At 45.6% G+C, this 19015-nt stretch overlaps 1 protein-coding gene across 5 annotated transcripts in view; it reads right to left on the reverse strand.

Moving 5' to 3' along the window:
* Positions 1–19015, reverse strand: part of cdh24b (cadherin 24, type 2b) — a 123525-nt gene that overhangs the window by 39954 nt on the left and 64556 nt on the right. For all 5 annotated transcript variants that reach the window (XM_029725130.1, XM_029725131.1, XM_029725133.1 and 2 more), the window contains exons 3-5: positions 15440–15734; positions 13784–13903; positions 10639–10806 (exon numbers count right to left, since the gene is read on the reverse strand). In XM_029725130.1, coding sequence (XP_029580990.1) covers positions 10639–10806; positions 13784–13903; positions 15440–15734 — 583 coding nt within the window. The remainder of the gene's footprint in view (positions 1–10638; positions 10807–13783; positions 13904–15439; positions 15735–19015) is intronic.

Consider the following 19015-nt stretch of genomic DNA (forward strand, 5'->3'; position numbering starts at 1 on the left):
CTGCCATGACCCAGACCTTCTCTCCTCTCTACTGGCTTCTTCTTGGCCTTAGAGGCAGTGTTTATCATAGCCTGTCCAATGTATGTGCTTTAGTCAACTGACGAGGGTCAGAGTTGGCACATACAGATCTGGCATGGCTATAGTGTTCCAGGCCTTCTCTGCTCTCCTGAGCGACTGCGTAGCAACTGAGGTCAGCTCCCCTGCCCACATATCCAATCCTAACAGTCTAATGGCTGTGTTTATTCACCAATAACTACTTCACATCCTCACTCATCTTTGACCCACTGAAACAGCTGGACAGGAGCCCCTCAAACCGAAGGCATTGAGAGCCACAGCAGAACAGCCTTCATTTGCCGATTAATTTGCTAGCTTCATATTTGACTGTATAATCTACTGTATACACTTTGAAGTGGTGAGCATTTGTTTAACAACGCAAGCATTCGAGGGGGACGTTGATGTGGATTCATGCACTATGTATTACCAGCATAAATGTGGAAGCAGGGTTCCAGCCAAGCTCATACATAAGAAATGAGAGAGGACAGACTGAGGCGATTTCACCTCTACTACCGTTGTCGCTGGCAGAAGGTTTTCTTTGACATCACTGGCACATTTCCACATCTTCCTATTTGAGCAGCAGACCCCAGGGAAGCGCTCGGTTGGACATAGACCGCAGGGAACGTCTTTGGTTGGACATGATCAGGCAGCCACTCAAACCCCCTGCTGAAACCCCACAGAGGCAAGAGTGGCAAATGCAAAAGTTACGCCAACTACACATGTCCCCTTGGGGTGTTCCATTTTTCGAGTTAGGTTCTATTTTAACCCTACCTCCTCCTCCACCACCACCACCACCCACTCCTCTCTAACTCTACCCCCTGCCAGTGACAGTGCCCACGTGAGCCAGCCAGCAGCATCCCCCCACGAGACGTGGATGGGTAAGCCCCCCCCGTGGCTTTCACAGTCCAGCAGCTACATTCATATGTGCCGACAGAGACCGACAGAGAGAGAGAGAAAGAGAGAGAGAGAGAGAGAGAGAGAAAGCCCTGCCGCGAACATTCCCATTAGCATGGAAATCACTTCTCTCTCCTTTTCCGCTCTGCCTTCCGTCCACTGATGGCTCGGCACAAAAAGAATGGCTTTAACTCCTTGTATTCTGCGTGAGGGCACACTGCCACGTTAGATGACAAGGAAGGCAACAACAAAAAAAACGGATGCCATTTTCTTTCAGCTCGTGCTCTCGAAGATGGATAGACACGGAGGCGCTTCTTGATGGATTTCATTTCAACACTGGTGACGAGACAACGATGATGGCCCAAGGTTGTTCCTCCTGAAAACTAGAACAAATGGCTGCTGCTGGCTTTAATGATGTTTCAAACTCTCCCCTCTTGCGATTAATTCGTATTTTCAAGAAGTCCTGGACGTCTCAGAATGTACTCGTGGGCTTCCATAGCCACAGTGGCATGTATGCCTATTCTACCTTGTGTTGTAGCGATTACATTGTGAGATGAATATCTCCCCACAGGCTCTTTTGCTGCATGGGGTCTGTGGAGGAAAAGCTAATCTAGGAGACTGCTGTTAGTGTATTCCTCTAAGGGACTGGAGCTGGATTGCTGTTGCTCTAACCAGTACCCCAGTCTGAGTGTTCACCGCCCAGGCCTATAATCACAATAAACAGCCTGTACCCAGGAGGCAGTGGTGCTTGCGACCCTACCGACACCACATCTCCCTCCCTCACAACCCTGTGGGCATAACCACGAAGGAAAGGTAGTGCAGGCAGGCATTGCCCAAGAGGAGCATATCCAGGCAGCACCATACCACACCACAAACTCTGGGGCAATGCCATCCCGGGCCTAATTGTGCGTTGTGATACGATGGAGCGATTTTAGGGACGTTTTCATGGCCCACTGTTAACTATAGCACCCAGAGGGCTTTTCTATCAGAGGGAAGCCCTGTGTGTATACTCTGTGTGTGTGTGTGTGTGTGTGTGTGTGTGTGTGTGTGTATGCTTATTTGCATTCTCTCAGCCGACCCAATCAGCTGTATCAGTCCATAAATCATCCTCCCAGGACATACAGTACAGCAGGCAGCCAAGTCTCCATGGTCACATGACAAGGCCCATCCACGCTTCAAAGCCCCAGAGCTCTGCAGCCTAGCCCTGAACCAGAGATAGGACTAGCGACGTTTCAATGCACTGTTTCCACAAGCAGAATGAGATGAAATGATTACGGCTCACATGATTGCAGCTGTCCTTATGGCTGGGACGAGGCAGTTCATGGCTTAACTCTTATTCCCCTCCTTCTCTCCTCTTCCCATCCTTCCCCCCATCCCTCCTTCACGCTCAGTGAACTTGCACTCGGGACTCACTTTCATGCATTCAAACGAGCATCTCATGTCTTTATCATCTCATGCACAGGGAAAACCAGTGATAACTAAAGTCTTAGTGTGGGAGGCGCCCACTGGGAAAAACGCAGGGAGAAGCGGAAAGTGGGTGGTCACATTGGAAAGACGCAGAGAGGAGATGGTAAGCAGTCGGACACATTGAGAAAATGAAGATGGGCGTTGTGTGACGCAGAAAAATATGGGAAGAGGGTAGTCACATAGAAAAGGATGCACATCTCCTCAGATCATTACGGCTTCCTAAACATACATTAATCAGCTTCTTTAGCTCAGATGACATATTCAATGCCATAAGACATGGCGTGCTCAAGCGTATGATGAGGCGGTCGAATCACAAATGCCTTTTCAATGTCATATTGAGCAAAACATTAGATGCAATGTTGCATAGAGCATAGAGTTGCTACTTGCTATTGTATAGCACTGATGGGATGGAAATGTTACCAATGGTTACCACTACCACTCTAGTCAATAATGGAGTTGCTATATGTGATGTTTAATGATGTGGATACATTTTGTCTGTGCTTACTGACCATATGACTAAATGACAGTTCCCTGAATATGGTGTTTGACATAGCAGCACTCAAAACTCAAGAGTGGCTCCCAATGCAGTACTAGTGTTATACACACGATCTCTGTGGTCAGACATTTTACAGGACTGTACGAACAAGCCACAAGCGTTACTGAAACCATTCTGGAGCATTCTGTGGTCCTCATCAAGCTTGGGTACTAAATTTCATTTACGGTGTGATAGGAGAATAACCGTTGGTTAATAAATGCAGTTTTATGGTCTGACTGGAGTGCACTGTGAAGGATTTTAAGGACAGAGGGGAGACATCCCGCATGGACACTTCTGTTTAACAATCAGACAGAGTGATTGGCTCTCTGTGGTGCTCTAAAACAGGCACAGATGGGGAGTGTGAAAGGACAGTGTGAAGGGGGTGACTGGGGACAGCGGGAGTGTGTAGGAGAGCGACAAAGGGAGAGATAGTGGGGGGATTAATGGAGAGAGAGAGAGAGAGAGAGAGAGAGGGAGATGGAGAGGGAGAGATGCAGAAAGGGAAGGATTGGGTAGAGGCAGTGAAAGGGAGAGAGAGAAGAAAAGAGAGAGACAGAAAGCAGGAGGTGGGGTTGGCCATGAAGTAAGATGACAAAGCTTGTCACCTTTCGCTTTCCCTGTCTCCTCTCAGCTTGACAAATTGCCAAACATCCGTGTGTGATGCACCGTGTTAAAGTAAACAGCAGATTCAATACATGTAGATATTCTTCTTTAATGATTTACACAATAAAAATATTCTAGCCAGTGAATCATATTTTAGATAAAGGGTGTGTGCACGTGAATGTGTCAAGAGGAGAAAGAAGGGAGATCAAGACTGAGCAAGACAGATGTTATACTTAACGTTATAGGGCCTTTTTACTGAACAATGTGTTTTGTGTTGGCTTTTCATGTACTTTGTAATTGATATGTATATACAGTGCATCAATCTACACACAAAACCCCATAATGACAAAGCAAAAACAGGTTTTAGAAATGTTTGCAAATCTATTGGAAATAAAAAACTGAAATACCTAATTTACATAAGTACTCATACACTTCGCTATGAGACTCAACATTTTGCTCAGGTTTCCATTGGTCATCCTTGAGATGTATCTACAACTTGATTGGAGCCCCCCTGTGAGAAATTATATTGATTGGACATGATTTGGAAAGGCACACACCTGTCTAAATAAGGTCCCACAGTTGACAGTGCATGTCAGAGCAAAAACCAAGCCATGAGGTCGAAGGAATTGTCTGTAGAGCTCCGTGACAGGATTATGTCAAGGCACAGATCTGGGGAAGGGTACCTTAAAAATGTATGCAGAATTGAATGTCCCCAAGAACACAGTGGCTCTTCCTAGAGCTGGCCACCAAACTGAGCAATCGGGGGAGAAGGGCCTTGGTCAGGGAGGTGACCAAATACAGATGGTCACAATGACAGAGCTCCAGAGTTTCTCTGTGGAGATGGGAGAACCTTACAGAAGGACAACCATCTCTGCAGCACTCTACCAATCAGGCCTTTTTCGTAGAGTGGCCAGACGGAAGCCACTCCTCAGTAAAAGGCACATGACAGCCCGCTTGGAGTTTGCCAAAAGACTCTCAGACCATGAGAAACAAGATTGTCTGGTCTGATGAAACCAAGATTGAACTCTTTCGGTCTGAATGCCAAGCGTCACGTCTGGAGGAAACCTGGCACCATCCTTACAGTGAAGCATGGTGGTGGCAGCATCATTTCTGTGGGTATGTTTTTTTAAGCGGCAGGGACTGGGAGACTAGTCAGGATCGAGGGAAAGATGAACAGAACAAATTACAGAGAGATCCTCAATGACAACCTGCCCCAGAGCGCTAAGGACCTCAGACTGGGTCGAAGGTTCACCTTCCAACAGGACAACGACCCTAAGCACACAACCAGGACAACGCAGGAGTGGCTTCAGGACAGAACTCGGACTTGAACCCGGTTGCAAAGGCTAGCTTTTTCAAAACGTTTTGGGACACTGTAAAGTCCATGGAGAATAAGAGCACCTTCTCTCAGCTGCCCACTGCTAGGAAACACTGTCACCACCGATAAATCCACGATAATCGAGAATTTCAACAGGCATTTCTCTACGGCTGGCCACGCTTTCCACCTGGCCACGCTTTCTACCCCAACCCAGGCCAACAGCTCTGCACCCCCGCAGCAAACGATATCATAACCACCATCGATAAAAAACAGTACTGTGCAGCCGTCTTCATCGACCTGGCCAAGGCTTTCGACTCTGTCAATCACCGTATTCTTATCGGCAGACTCAACAGCCTTGGTTTCACTAATGACTGCCTCGCCTGGCTCACAAACTACTTCTCAGATAGAGTTCAGTGTGTCAAATAGGAGGGCCTGTTGTCCGGACCTCTGGCAGTCTCTATGGGGGTGCCACAGGGTTCAATTCTCGGGCTGACTCTTTTCTCTGTATATATCAATGATGTCGTTCTTGCTGCGGGTGATTCTTTGATCCACCTCTACGCAGACGACACCTTTCTGTATACATCTGGCCCTTCTTTGGACACTGTGTTAACACACCTCCAAACGAGCTTCAATGCCATACAACACTCCTTCCGTGGCCTCCAACTGCTCTTAAACGCTAGTAAAACTAAATGCATGCTCTTCAACCGATCGCTGCCCGCACCCACCCGCCTAGCATCACTACTCTGGACGGTTCTGACTTAGAATATGTGGACAACTATAAATACCTAGGTGTCTGGCTAGACCGTAAACTCTCCTTCCAGACTCATATTAAGCATCTCCAATCCAAAATTAAATCTAGAATCAGCTTCCTATTTCGCAACCAAGCCTCCTTCACTCATGCTGCCAAACATACCCTCGTAAAACTGACTATCCTGCCGATCCTTGACTTTGGCGATGGAATTTACAAAATAGCCTCCAACACTACTCAGCAAACTGGATGCAGTCTATCACAGTGCCATCCGTTTTGTCACCAAAGCCCCATATACTACCCACCATTGCGACTTGTATGCTCTCGTTGGCTGGTCCTCGCTACATATTCGTCGCCAAACCCACTGGCTCCAGGTCATCTATAAGTCCTTGCTAGGTAAAGCCCTGCCTTATCTCAGCTCACTGGTCACCATAGCAGCACCCACCCGTAGCACGCGCTCCAGCAGGTATTTTTCACTGGTCATCCCCAAAGCCAACACCTCCTTTGGCCGCCTTTCCTTCCAGTTCTCTGCTGCCAATGACTGGAACGAATTGCAAAGATCACTGAAGTTGGAGACTTATATCTCCCTCACTAACTTCAAGCATCGGCTGTCAGAGCAGCTTACCGATCGCTGCAGCTGTACACAGCACATCTGTAAATAGTCCATCCAACCAACTACCTACCTCATCCCCATATTTGTTTTATGTTTTCTTCTGCTCTTTTGCACACCGGTATTTCTACTTGCACATCCTCATCTGCACATATATCACTCCAGTGTTAATTGCTACATTGTAATTACTTCACCACTATTAGCCTATTCATTGCCTTACCTTCTTACTTCATTTTCACACACTGTATACAGATTTTCTATTGTGTTATTGACTGTACGTTTGTTGATCCCATGTGTAACTCTGTGTTGTTGTTTTTGTCGCACTGCTTTGCTTTATCTTGGCCAGGTCACAGTTGGAAATGAGAACTTGTTCTCAACTGGCCTACCTGGTTAAATAAAGGTGAAATAAATAAAAAATCTAAAAAATTGAACGTCTCTTGAGAGACCTGAAAATAGCTGTGCAGCAAAGCTCCCCATCCAACCTGACAGAGCTTGAGAGGACCTGCAAAGAGGAATGGGAGAAACTCCCCAAATACAGGTGTGCTAAGCTTGTAGCGCCATACCCAAGAAGACTTGAGGCTCTAATCGGTGCCAAAAATGCTTTATCAAAGTACTGAGTAAATGGTCTGAATGCTTATGTAAATGTGATATTTCAGTTCTTTATTTTTTTGAATTTTTTTATGGGATATTGTGTGTAGATTGATGAGGGGAAAATCAATTTAATAAATGTTAGAATAAGGCTGTAACGTAACAAAATGTGGAAAAAGTCAAGGGGTCTGAATACTTTCCGAATGCAAATTATAAACGCCACATGTAAAGTGTTGGTTCCATGTTTCATGATCTGAAATAAATATCCCAGTAATTTTCCATATGCACAAAAAGCTTATTTTTCTCAACTTTTATGCACAAATGTGTTTACATCTCTGTTAGTAAGCATAATCCGTCCACCTGACAGGTGTGGCATACCAAGAAGCTGATTAAACAGAATGATCATTACACAGGGGACAATAAAAGGCCACTGTAAAATGTGCAGTTTTGTCACCACAACACAATGCCACAGATGTCTCGTGTTTTGAGGGAGCGTGCAATTGGCTTGCTGGCTGCAGGAATGTCCACCAGAGCTGTTGCCTGAGAATTGAATGTTAATTTCTCTACCATAAGCCGCCTCCAACATCGTTTTAGAGAATTTGGCACTACGTCCAACCGGCCTCACAACCGAAGACCACGTTTATGGCGTCATGTGGGCGAGCAGTTTGATGATGTCAACGTTGGGAACAGAGAGCCCCATGGTGGCGGTGGGGTTATTGTATGGGCAGGCATAAGCTACGGACAACGAACACAATTGCATTTTATCGATGTCAATTTGAATGCACAGAGATACTGTGACGAGATCCTGAGGTCCATTGTCGTCCATTCATCTGCCGCCATTACCTCATGGTTCAACATGATGATGCACGGCCACATGTTGCAAGGACCTGTACACAATTCCTGGAAGCTGAAAATGCCCCAGTTCTTCCATGGCCTTCATACTCAGCAGACATGTCACCCATTGAGCATGTTTGGGATGCTCTGGATCGACGTGTACAACAGCGTGTTCAAGTTCCCGCCAAAATCCAGCAACTTCGCAAAGCCATTGAAGGAGGAGTGGGACAACATTCCACAGGCCACAATCAACAGCCTGATCAACGCTATGCAAAGGAGATGTGTCGCGCTGCACGAGGCAAATGGTAGTCACACTAGATACAGAAGGATTTTCTGACTCCCTGCTTAAATAAAGTTTAACACACACACACACACACAGACACACAGACACACACACACACACACACACACACACACACACACACACACACACACACACACACACACACACACACACACACACACACAGGGTTAAGCTATTATGCATTGCCAGTCTCACTCCCCTGCGACTTCATCACTTCACCCACTCATGCTTCTATGTTATTTCTCCTCTTCTTTTTCTCTCACTCATTTCTTCAGAGGACAACTACCGTGATTACCATCCCACCTCCCTCCGCTCCATTCTTTCACTCCCTTTTTCATAGATTTCACACTGTGGGTATTTCTCTCCTTCTGGCAGTCTTTATGTGTCCTGTTCCAATCTTTCTTTCACCTCCTCCCTCTTTCTGTTCTGCCTGTTCCCTCATTCCTTTTAATAATCCAGTCCCACATGCTGGTCTTTATGTCTTTCTTTCCCTTGGGAGGCCTCTCTTTTTCTCTTTCTCCCCCTCTGTGGTTCTATTCTCCTTATCGAGAATTAAGGAGAATTTCGAGAGTCTCGAGCGGTATCGATTCTCGAGAGACATTACAATGTAAACTTGCCTATTTCTCAAGTCTGGAATGCTACCTCCGGAGGTCACGCACGACTCTTGCCCGATAGTTGCCCCGAAGTAAGCAGGGCAATGTAAACAGAATTGTTTCCTTGAGCTCAGAATTCATACAGTAAAAATACTAATAGCAGAGCAATATTTTTTAAACAGCTGTCACGTCCTGACCATAGAGAGCTCTTATTTTCTATGGTAGAGTAGGTCAGAGCGTGACTGGGGTTATCTAGTTTATTTAGTTCTATGTTGTTTGGTTCTAGTTTCTTTTTTCTATGTTGGGGTTTTTGTATAATCCCCAATTAGAGGCAGCTGGTCATCGTTGTCTCTAATTGGGGATCATATTTAAGTAGTTGTTTTTCCCACCTGTGTTTGTGGGAGATTATTTTGAGTTAGTGCATGTAGCACCTCTGTCGTCACGGTTTGTGGTTTGTTTATAGTTTATTGTTTGTCTTGCAAAGTTTCACATTAAAATAAAAGAAATGGAACGATACCCACGCTGCGCCTTGGTCTCCTTCCTACGACGAACGTGACAACAGCTGGACTTTTTCATGATATTTGAAACTTGTTTTATTGAGTTTTCACCTGAAATTGCAGCAACAGCTTAGTTACTTTCTGAAATTATCACAGTAGTTTTAAGAAAGGAAAGGTCAACAACATTCCCCCCCATTTTCACATATATTGATGTTGGGGTGGTGCAGGAATTTATGATTATGAAGTAGAAAAATTGTGAATGTTTGTCAATGACAATATTCTCTATTTCTTTGTCTTTCTGTACCCCCCTCTTTCTTCTCTCTCCTTCTTCCTCTCTCATTCTCCCTCTCTCTCTGTCTCTATTTCTCTCTCTTTCACCATCCCACCATCTCTCTAACTCTTCCCCAGTCTCATTTTCTCAGTAACTGGCACCCTTTCGGGGGAAATAAATTAGCAATATTTATGATGAAATCCCTCTCTGTATCGCTCTCTCTCTCTTCTCGTTGTCACATAAAAAAAGACACTGATCTTATCAGGCCTACCCTATGTAGTCATCCGTCAGACAATCTACCTATCCATCCATCACCTTGGCACAGGCTGTGTCTCTACTCCCCTTGGCAGCCAAGGCTTTTAAAAGTGCATAAAACTCCAGAGTGGACACGGAGCACCTGAGTCCGCATGTGTAACACCCTAATAGCCAACTGCCACTGAGCTATGAATCAATGTTCCACCCTGGCTAAGAAGAAACCCACGTATGGCTCCTAGAACATTGTAGAGGTGTACGTCACAAGGTGGATCTCCACATGTTGCTGGGCTCACAAGCTCTACAGGTAGTCAGGTTCCTGCGTTAAGACATACCCTGACAGCTTTCAAAGCTGTCATACGGCAAAGTACTGCTTGGCTCCTTGAAGAAAGTCATGAATGGTGGGATTGGAGGCAAAACCCAGGATGCTTTCAAAAGTCTTGTGACGTTAAAGAAGCATTTAGTGTTGCGACCCGCAAACCATCCCTTTACAACTTGTTAGGGACTATAATAATATTCACAAACACCTGGTTTAATCCCTCTGATTTAATCCTCCGTCGCTAGTAAACGCCATGTGAAATTCAGTAAGTAGCACTGAATTTGGGAGAAAGGAGCTGGATTGTGGGCGTCTTTTAATTCCTGGTATGTAATTGAGCAGAGCGGCTGGGAGGCAGGCTTTGATGGCGTTCTAACCCCCTCCTGTCACACACTGCAGCAGCAGGGGCACTAAAAGCCCTGGACAGGCTGGAGGAATAAGGCTGGTTAAAAGGCAGCATTTCTCCCTGGGTTCCCCTTTTCTCCCCTTCCCAGAACCCTGCCCACTGCCACAATCTTACTGGGGTCACCAGAACTGCCCCCAGGTTGGAAAAATTGGCTTTCTAGCTCAGAATTGATCGATGCGTGAAGTATACCTGTTAAAGTGTGTGTGGGAGGGACAGGTGCGTGTGTGTGTGTGTGTGTGTGTGTGTGTGTGTGTGTGTGTGTGTGTGTGTGTGTGTGTGTGTGTGTATTTGTGCATGTACCGGAGTAAGTTCAGCATGGGTGCATGTGATATGTGTGTGTGTGTCACTTACTCTGTGTGAAGCGAGGGGGGTTGTCGTTGACATCACTCAGCCTCACGGTAACAGTGGTGGTCCCTGAGAGACCTCCCAGATGGCCCCCCATGTCCTTGGCCTGCAGAACAACCAGGTACCGGTCCTGGGTTTCCCTGTCCATATCAGGCACCGCTGTGCGCAGTATACCTGGGAAAAACACACACACCAAAGACAAAAAGAGTTCAAGATCAATCATTTCCACCATGCAGAATGACCTGATTCTGCTTCACACGATTGGTTGAACAGCAGCTGCCTCTAGCTGTGCACCGCTCACCAACGCAGCCAAACCAGGAGCCAAGGTAGCTAAATCACCTTGAAATATGGATACTCTTTTGAAGCTAGTGAAAATATGAGCCTTTGCTGAGGTACTGTATACAGTATGTAGGGAATTAACAAGACACCATCTGAGCAAATGTGACGTGGCTCTGGGGTGTGCGAGTTACCGAAATTACAGGCTAAGAACGGACAGAGAGATAGGCCTATATTTTCATTTTATCATTTTCCTCCAACGCCAAATCAGTGTGTCTTGTTTGCAACGAAACTGTTCCTGTTTGCAAATAATAAAATCTGAGACGTCATTAGGAATCTGAGCATGGTACATTCTGAGTAGGACTACCGACGCAGAAAAATGCAAGCTTTAACTGCCGGCTACTCTTCTTAAGTGGCTTAACCCAACGAGAGGTCACGAGTGTTTCCCTAAAAGCTGTCTGGGTTTAAATATCTTCTATTGTACAGACAGTGAATAGCTTAATCAATCAGAGTGACAGAATTAGACTACTTCCCAAGTAAAGCCTTTCATTTTTTTCTCTTTGGTTATAGAGGTTGTAGCTCAGCCTCTGAATGTCAAATAAACGAAACAATGATATCCCCATATAGTATGGATCGCAGTCACGTCTTTCCCGGGTATTTTACAGCTTGTTATTAGCATAAAGAATCGCAGACCATTTATAAATGTTTTCTTCAAAAATCTTAAGCTGACAAGGGGTAGGCCTGTGCCTTTTGCCATTTCATTTAATAAAAAGGGAGGGAGGCCTATGGCAGGGATCATCCAACCCAAAATAATTGAGCGGATAGACGGGGGCCGGAACATAATTACAAATAATTTGTAGATTGGAAATTGATCACAAGAAGCCCAAACATATATAATATTTGACAAAATAATAATAATTTCAAACCTTGCTTACATTTGTACACAATCACATATACAGTGCCTTCAGAAAGTATTCGTACCCCTTGACTTATTCCACATTTTGTTGTTACAGCCTGAATTCAAAATGGTAAAAAAATATGTCTCACCCATCCACACAGAATACCCCATAGCGACAAAGTGAAAACATGCTTTTAGACATTTTAGCATATTTAAGAAAAATGAAATACAGAAATCTCATTTACATAAGTATTCACACCACTGAGTCAATACAATGTAGAAGCACCTTTGGCAGCAATTATAGCTGTGAGTCTTTCTGGGTAAATATCTAAGAGTTTTCCACACCTGGACTGTGCAACATTTATTATTTTCAATATTCTTCAAGCTCAGGAACATTCACTGTCTTCTTGGGAAGCAGCTCCAATGTAGATTTGGCCTTGTGTTTTAGGTTATTATCCTGCTAAAAGGTGAATTAATCTCCCAGTGTCTGTTGGAAAGCAGACTGAACCAGGTTTTCCTCTAGGGTTTGGCCTTTGCTTAACTCCTATCTGTTTCTTTTTTATCCTGAAAAGTCCTTAACGGTTACAAGCATACTCATAACATGATGCAGCCACCCCTTTGCTTGAAAATAGGGAGTGTGGTACTCAGTAATGTGTTGTTTCAGATTTGCCCCAAACATAACACTTTGCATTCAGGACAAAAAGTAAATTTGCTTTGCCACATTTTTTTCAGTATTACTTTAGTGCCTTGTTGCAATCAGGATGCATGTTTTGGAATATTTATATTCTGTACAGGCTTCCTTCTTTTCACTCTGTCAATTAGGTTAGTATTGTGAAGTACCTACAATATTGTTTATCCATCCTCAGTTTTCTCCAATCACAAACTAACTGTTTTAAAGTCACCATTGGCCTTATGGTGAAATCTCTGAGCACTTTCCTTCCTCTCCGGCAACTGAGTTAGGAAGGATGCCTATATCTGTGCAGTGACTGGGTGTAATTAATAACTTCACCATCCTCAAAGGGATATCCAATGTCTGTTTTGTTTTTATTTATCTATCAATAGGTGTCCTTCTTTGTGAGGCATTGGAAAACCTTCCTGGTCTTTGTGGTTGAATCCCAAAAAATTATGTGGTCGCCAAAAAACAAGCTACCTTGCTAACGTCGTGTAGAGCGTGCATCTTGATTTTGTCACCCTGAAACGGTTATATTCAAGTCTTGTGAAAGCAAAACGTTTTCTGTAGAATTCTCACAAACGCTCCAGGAAACCGAACCAGGGTACCGAATCTCATATGTGAAAACGCCCTTAGTGTTTACTAGCTTGCAGGCTGTCAATCACGTAGTGAGGCAACAGAGGACTCAATAGAAGACTTACCCATCTGCCTCAGGGACCCTGGGTTGACACCAAAGCCCCTCACCCAAAACACATAGCAGATTTTAGTGAGGAGACAGGTCCTCTGAGCCTTTTTAATCTTTAATAGTTCACAAACCTTTCCTGACATCTCCTTTGAATACAAGTCTTTTTGTTTTTCCTCTTTCAGAAAGTATAATTTAAGGCGGTTGCTGCAGTTTGTTGGATGCACATAGACTCTGGCAGTCTGAATACATTTCTGCCAGCTTGAACTGGATTAACTGAGAAGGAGCAGGAGGGGACACGCCGAGAGAAGGAATAGGGGAACAGAGATGGGGGCGAATGGGAGGGAAGTGAGAGGAGGGAATATGGGGAGGGGTGATGGCTAGGGAGGTGAGAGGAGGGAATACGGGACGGGGAGGGGGTAGATACAGAGGGATCGGTATGCATGGCAGAGAGTGTGAGGACCTGAGAGGGGGATTGAAGGAGGGAGAAAAAGGGATTGAGAAAAGAGAGAAAGAAAGCGCTGTGGGGATACACACTGCAAAAAGGTTTGAAGAGGGAGAAAATGGTTGGGAGCGGAGAGAGAAGGAGCGCGTGCACACCAAGTGGAGAGCGAGAGGCAGTCACCTGTCTGTGGGTCCACAGAGAAGAACTGCTGTCCCTGCACCAGCGTGTACACCAGTCTGGCACTGTTCCCATAGGTTGGGTCGTCAGCATCTGTCGCTGTCACCTGGATTATAGAAGTACCTGAGGGAGGAGGGGAGCAAGCAGAGGAGCGTTAAAACAACATAGCACACACACTCACACACTGACCAGACACAGCGGTACATTAGCACAGCACAACAACCAGAGAGCCAAATACTGACTGACTGACTGACTGACTCCTACCTCTCTCTTTCTCCATCTCTCTCTCCCTCTCTCTCTCTCTTACCCCCTCACTCTCTTTCGGCAGCAGCGTGACAAATACTTTATTCACTTTCTTTCTCCCCTGCCGCTCACCTTCTTTCTCTCTCGATTATGTCTGTCTCACTTCATTTCTCTTCATCTCCGTCTCCAATTCCCTTTTGCTCCCTCTCTCAATCTCTCTGTCTGTCGGTTGCCCCCCTTGTCTCCCCACTGACTCCCTCATGTCCTGAATCCCTGCTTTTCCTGACAGATGTGGACTTTTTTCCCACCAAATAAATCAAAGACCGTCAGCTTCATGTGAGAAATTTGAATTGTAGCAAAAAAAAAGATATGTACAGTTTGGAAAGAAGAACTACGTTTCCCATGGGACACTAGGCTGACAAGCTCTGAGGGTAGAGGGGATTTATGTGAGCAGCTGTTGCTGTTTTCTGACATCAAAGCCCTGACAGTGTCACCGGGAGAGAGAGAGAGAGAGTGAGTGAGGGAGGGAGAGAAAGGGAGGTGAGGGAGGGAGGGAGGTAGGTAGGTAGGTGAGGGAGGCAGGTAGGCGAGGGAGAAACTGGGTCTGACTACTGATCTATCACAGGTAGTTAACAGGCATAGCGAAGGCAAATGGAAGATGGAGAGAGAAAGGAAGGGCGAGAGGAGCGATTGTTTTGATGCACGCGGGCAGTACAAGAATGATCAGATAGACAGATCAAACAAGTTTGACTGGTGGGTTTGAAGGAACAAGCACAAGAGAGAGAGAAACCTATTGATATGCAGCCTGCTAAAAAACAGTCACAATTTGGAGTGATGATGCATTCAGACTGAGATGTATTACCAGTGAATGGCTACTGTGTGAATACCATAGTGGATTATTTCCATGTGAAATCCTGTAATGCTAAAGTAGTGGTAGAAATCAAATCCTTGTATCCACTTAAAACTAGGCTTAGGGCTGAAATTCATATGACACAATGTGTTTGGAGCAATTAGGGGAGGCAAACTCAATCTCGATTCATAGTGAAAGGAGATGATGAAAGATATCTCAACCAATCTCTTCAGCAGGCTGTCGTGGTGTCAGTGTGACTACTATCATTATCCAGTTCCATCACCACTGTGGCATTGACGGTGGAAGATATTACCAGTTGTATGTAACAGCTCTTTGATAAGACTCTCACGGCGCCACTATGTGCCAGCCTCGCAACAACCCACTATGCATTTTGAAAAACAACTTGGTAAATATTGAATCCCGGGTAAATATTGAAGCCATGATTGACTGAACAACTCAATCTGGGACCAAGCTTTGAAAAGCAAGCACACATCAAAATGTTCAAATGATTATTAAAGGAAGCAAGCAGCAGCAGATTAAAAAAGACAATGGCTCCCCTGCAGTACCTATGTTGGCCATCTCAGGCACAGTGGCGCTGTAGGGCCCATCCTCAAACAGAGGTGGGTTGTCGTTGATGTCCTGCACTCTGATGATGAATGTGGACGAGGGCTCCAGGGCCCGGTCGGTCTGCCGGTCGGTTGCTGTGGCGATGAGGCGGTACTCGTCCTTTTCCTCGCGGTCCAGGGGCTTGGTGACATGGATGTTGCCCGTCTTCTCGTCAATCACAAACACCGCCCCCGCCCCCTCGCCCCTCAGCACATACTTGGTGCGTCCATCACCTCGGTCCATGTCAGTGTGCAGCTGAGAGAGAGAGGTAGAAGGAGAGAGAGAGAGAATGACATAGAGAGAGGAAGAGGGGTTAACCCAAGCTAGAAAATAAACGAGAACGCATCCAAGAGAAATAAAGGGGATTATACACAGTGCTTGAGGACATGAGTTTGTCTGAGGACGAGAACACTGGAACACATCCAAACAAACACCCTCTCATCTATTCCGATCCATCCATGGGGCAATGGCCATGAACTAGGATCAACATAATCGCAATATCCATAATGATGCACCAGCTCAGCTAGGCCTGCGATTCTCACAAACAGTAGTCTCTGAAAGCTCATCAAACTGTGAAATGCAGTTCTATACCGCTACAACAATGAATGAAAGTAGGAATTTAGCAGAAATTAAGTTGAGGCCTTATCAATTATTCTCCAACTATTGAGGAGGACCAGGTGTGGCAGGGGTACATGCTGTATTGATCCTGACTGCTGCTGGTTTATTGGATCTGCCCTGGCTGGTTGGAGGCTGGGGCTCTCTCAAGCGGAGCGGGGTAATAGCAGAATAGGCCCTCCATCTCCCCCCTCAACGGTTTGCCTGGTCCTGCTCAGGGGATGCACTCCGCACATCAGCATTCATTCTCATTACCGCTCAAACGTGGACGGAATAGGAACCCTGATAAAAGCGCACAAAATTAGCCCCTACTCCAAAAAAGTGTGACATTGTGAGAAAAGTGCGAGCGGGGAGCGCTTGAAAGCATCGTTGCGCGGCAACAGCTAAGCACATTTGCTAAATGAAATGAAAATGGATACTCTGATTCTAAATATTCATTAGGTTTTACAGAATCCCATTTCAAGGAGAACAATAGTGTAGATGTATGACCTCCCAGGAGGTAAACAATTCACATGGATGTTGACAAGACTGTAAACCAAATATAACCTTTTTCTAAGTTTCCACTGTCTGCAAAGTTGAGCTGAACAATTCTCTATGCATTACGTTTCCATATATTTTATCATTCCTCCTTCCACAACATGACTTCACTGCAGAGGGTAACACTCCTAGTACTATTACCACTCTATTCCAGAAATTACTAATTAACTCTATGTAAATTACAATGTCTACAAATAAATTGGCAGGCAGTGAAGCGATTTTGTGGGAAGGGTGCCGGATTGAGACCCGCAAATAGACCTGAGACACCACATGGCAGCTGGCCTTGGGGTCCTTTAAGGTTGTCACGGATACTGCACTTGCAGTACATCCGGTATTATTTATTTTGGGAATCTTAACTTGGAGTACTTCTATCTTCATCCTGAATGTGTTGGTTTGGCCCGCCTGGTCTGCACACCAGTGGAGGCTGCTGAGGGGAGGACGGCTCATAATAATGGCTGGAACGGAGCGAATGGAATGGCGTCAAAACACATGGAAACCATGTGTTTGATATATTTGATACCGTTCCATCCGTTCCGCTCCAGCCATTACCACGAGCCCGTCCTCCCCAATTAAGATGCCACCAGCCTCCTGTGCGGCACACTCAGCTGGTCAAGACCACCAGAAGGGAAGGTTTCACACTCACAAAACTAAACACATTCAGGGTTCTTAACGAAGGGGTCGTTAACGGCCTTAACGACGTGGCTTAACGAGGGGACTTAACGAGGCCCTTAATGAAGCTCCTGCCATCATTACCACAGTGAGTGGTGTCTGTGATGACAAAAGGCCGGCAAATCTCTGGCCCGGGAGGTGAGGAGAAGAGTCCTCTCAAGATGTGCCCTCTAACCTGGACGTCACTGATCAACACACAGCACTATGGTACAACACAGGGGCCTCCATAACAGACTTCTAATCTGGCCGTCACTGTTCAACACACAGTATTATTTGGTACAACACTAGGGGCCTCCATAACACCTTCTAACCTGTCTTCATAACATTAACCATTCGTTTTATATGGACTCCCGTTAACTCACCTAACTTTCCTTTAACCAATAACAGCAACGATGAATGATCTCATCTAACATCCCAGTACTACAACAACAACAAGAACGCTGTCATGAAAGTACACGTACCTATTCACATTTACCACAACCAATAACACCCCTTAACTTCCACTGTAAGAGCCCATAACAGCCAGATGCTTCATCAAATCCATGGAAAGAAAAAAACTGTCAGCCACTGACCACATCAGAGAAATCACCAAACTCACCACGGTATCACCTGCCAGAGTAATCAGACTCAGACTTCAGCAGTGGCAGTACTGACTGAGGCGCCTGCTACTGTGTATGCAAACCTTGGCTCCCAGACCCCTAAATCACTTAAATTACTTATATTATCATAAGGTAATATGCTTATACTCATATACTCAATTTCACATTTTTGCAATAACCATACATCATAAACCACAGAAAAAGCACTCCGTGTCAACCTCTAAATCACTTAAATAACTTATAGCCGTATACTCAATTTCACATTTCTGCCTCACAATAAATCACAAAAACATGAAGAAGTAAGAAAATCCACTTTGCATCTGCGCATTAGGCTAATGAATATGTTTTCCTCGGGCACGCATTCTGGGGGGGATGGTGTAGAAGGGGAAAGCATAGTTATGGGAAATTGGTGTTGACTGAAGTAAAAGAGCACTAGCCTCCAGTGACACGGGGGGACTCGAGGCATCGTTCCACCCCACAGGGATTACTGTAGTGGGAGGTTCAATCCCCATCACACCAGGGAGAAGAATCAAAGGCTTTGGAGACAGCGTGAGAGAGGATATCCCTAGATCTTCAACTACATTGTGGAGAATGGTCTCCTCGTGCACTGCTTGGTGGACTACCACTGTACACGTCATGACTTCAAAGAGCCAGGGTCCCATGATCAATGGATACCAAGTGTCTAGACGTCTAGGGCTGTTTCCGTGCCGTTCATACCAACCCACTCCTTTTGTGTACTCGAGGGGGAGTCAACAAGGGCATAGGGGAGAAGGGCAGGGTATCAATTTGGGATGTGGCCAACAACAACTTCACTTCAGAGCCAACTTTATAAACTAGCCTTGTGGCTAAATACAGAATGTGCTCAGAGCCATGTTCTAGACAGCCTCTCAGTGTGTCTTTCTGTCCCTTGCAGGACACTTCAAAGCGTAACTATGCCAGAAATGAAACCCAGTGCTCCTGCTCCAGTGTGTTGTGTGGCCTGGCTGGCCAGAGCACTAATCTTAAAGACACTTGTCTAATGACAGAAGGTCAGATGGGTCTTCACCCCAGATCACCCTCCAGCTGGCGGGGCCCAGGGCCCAGGGACTGTGAGCCATGTCCGTGACCAGAGCCCCC

This window comes from Salmo trutta, chromosome 31, assembly GCF_901001165.1.
Source record: "Salmo trutta chromosome 31, fSalTru1.1, whole genome shotgun sequence".
Classification (NCBI taxonomy): Eukaryota; Metazoa; Chordata; class Actinopteri; order Salmoniformes; family Salmonidae; genus Salmo; species Salmo trutta.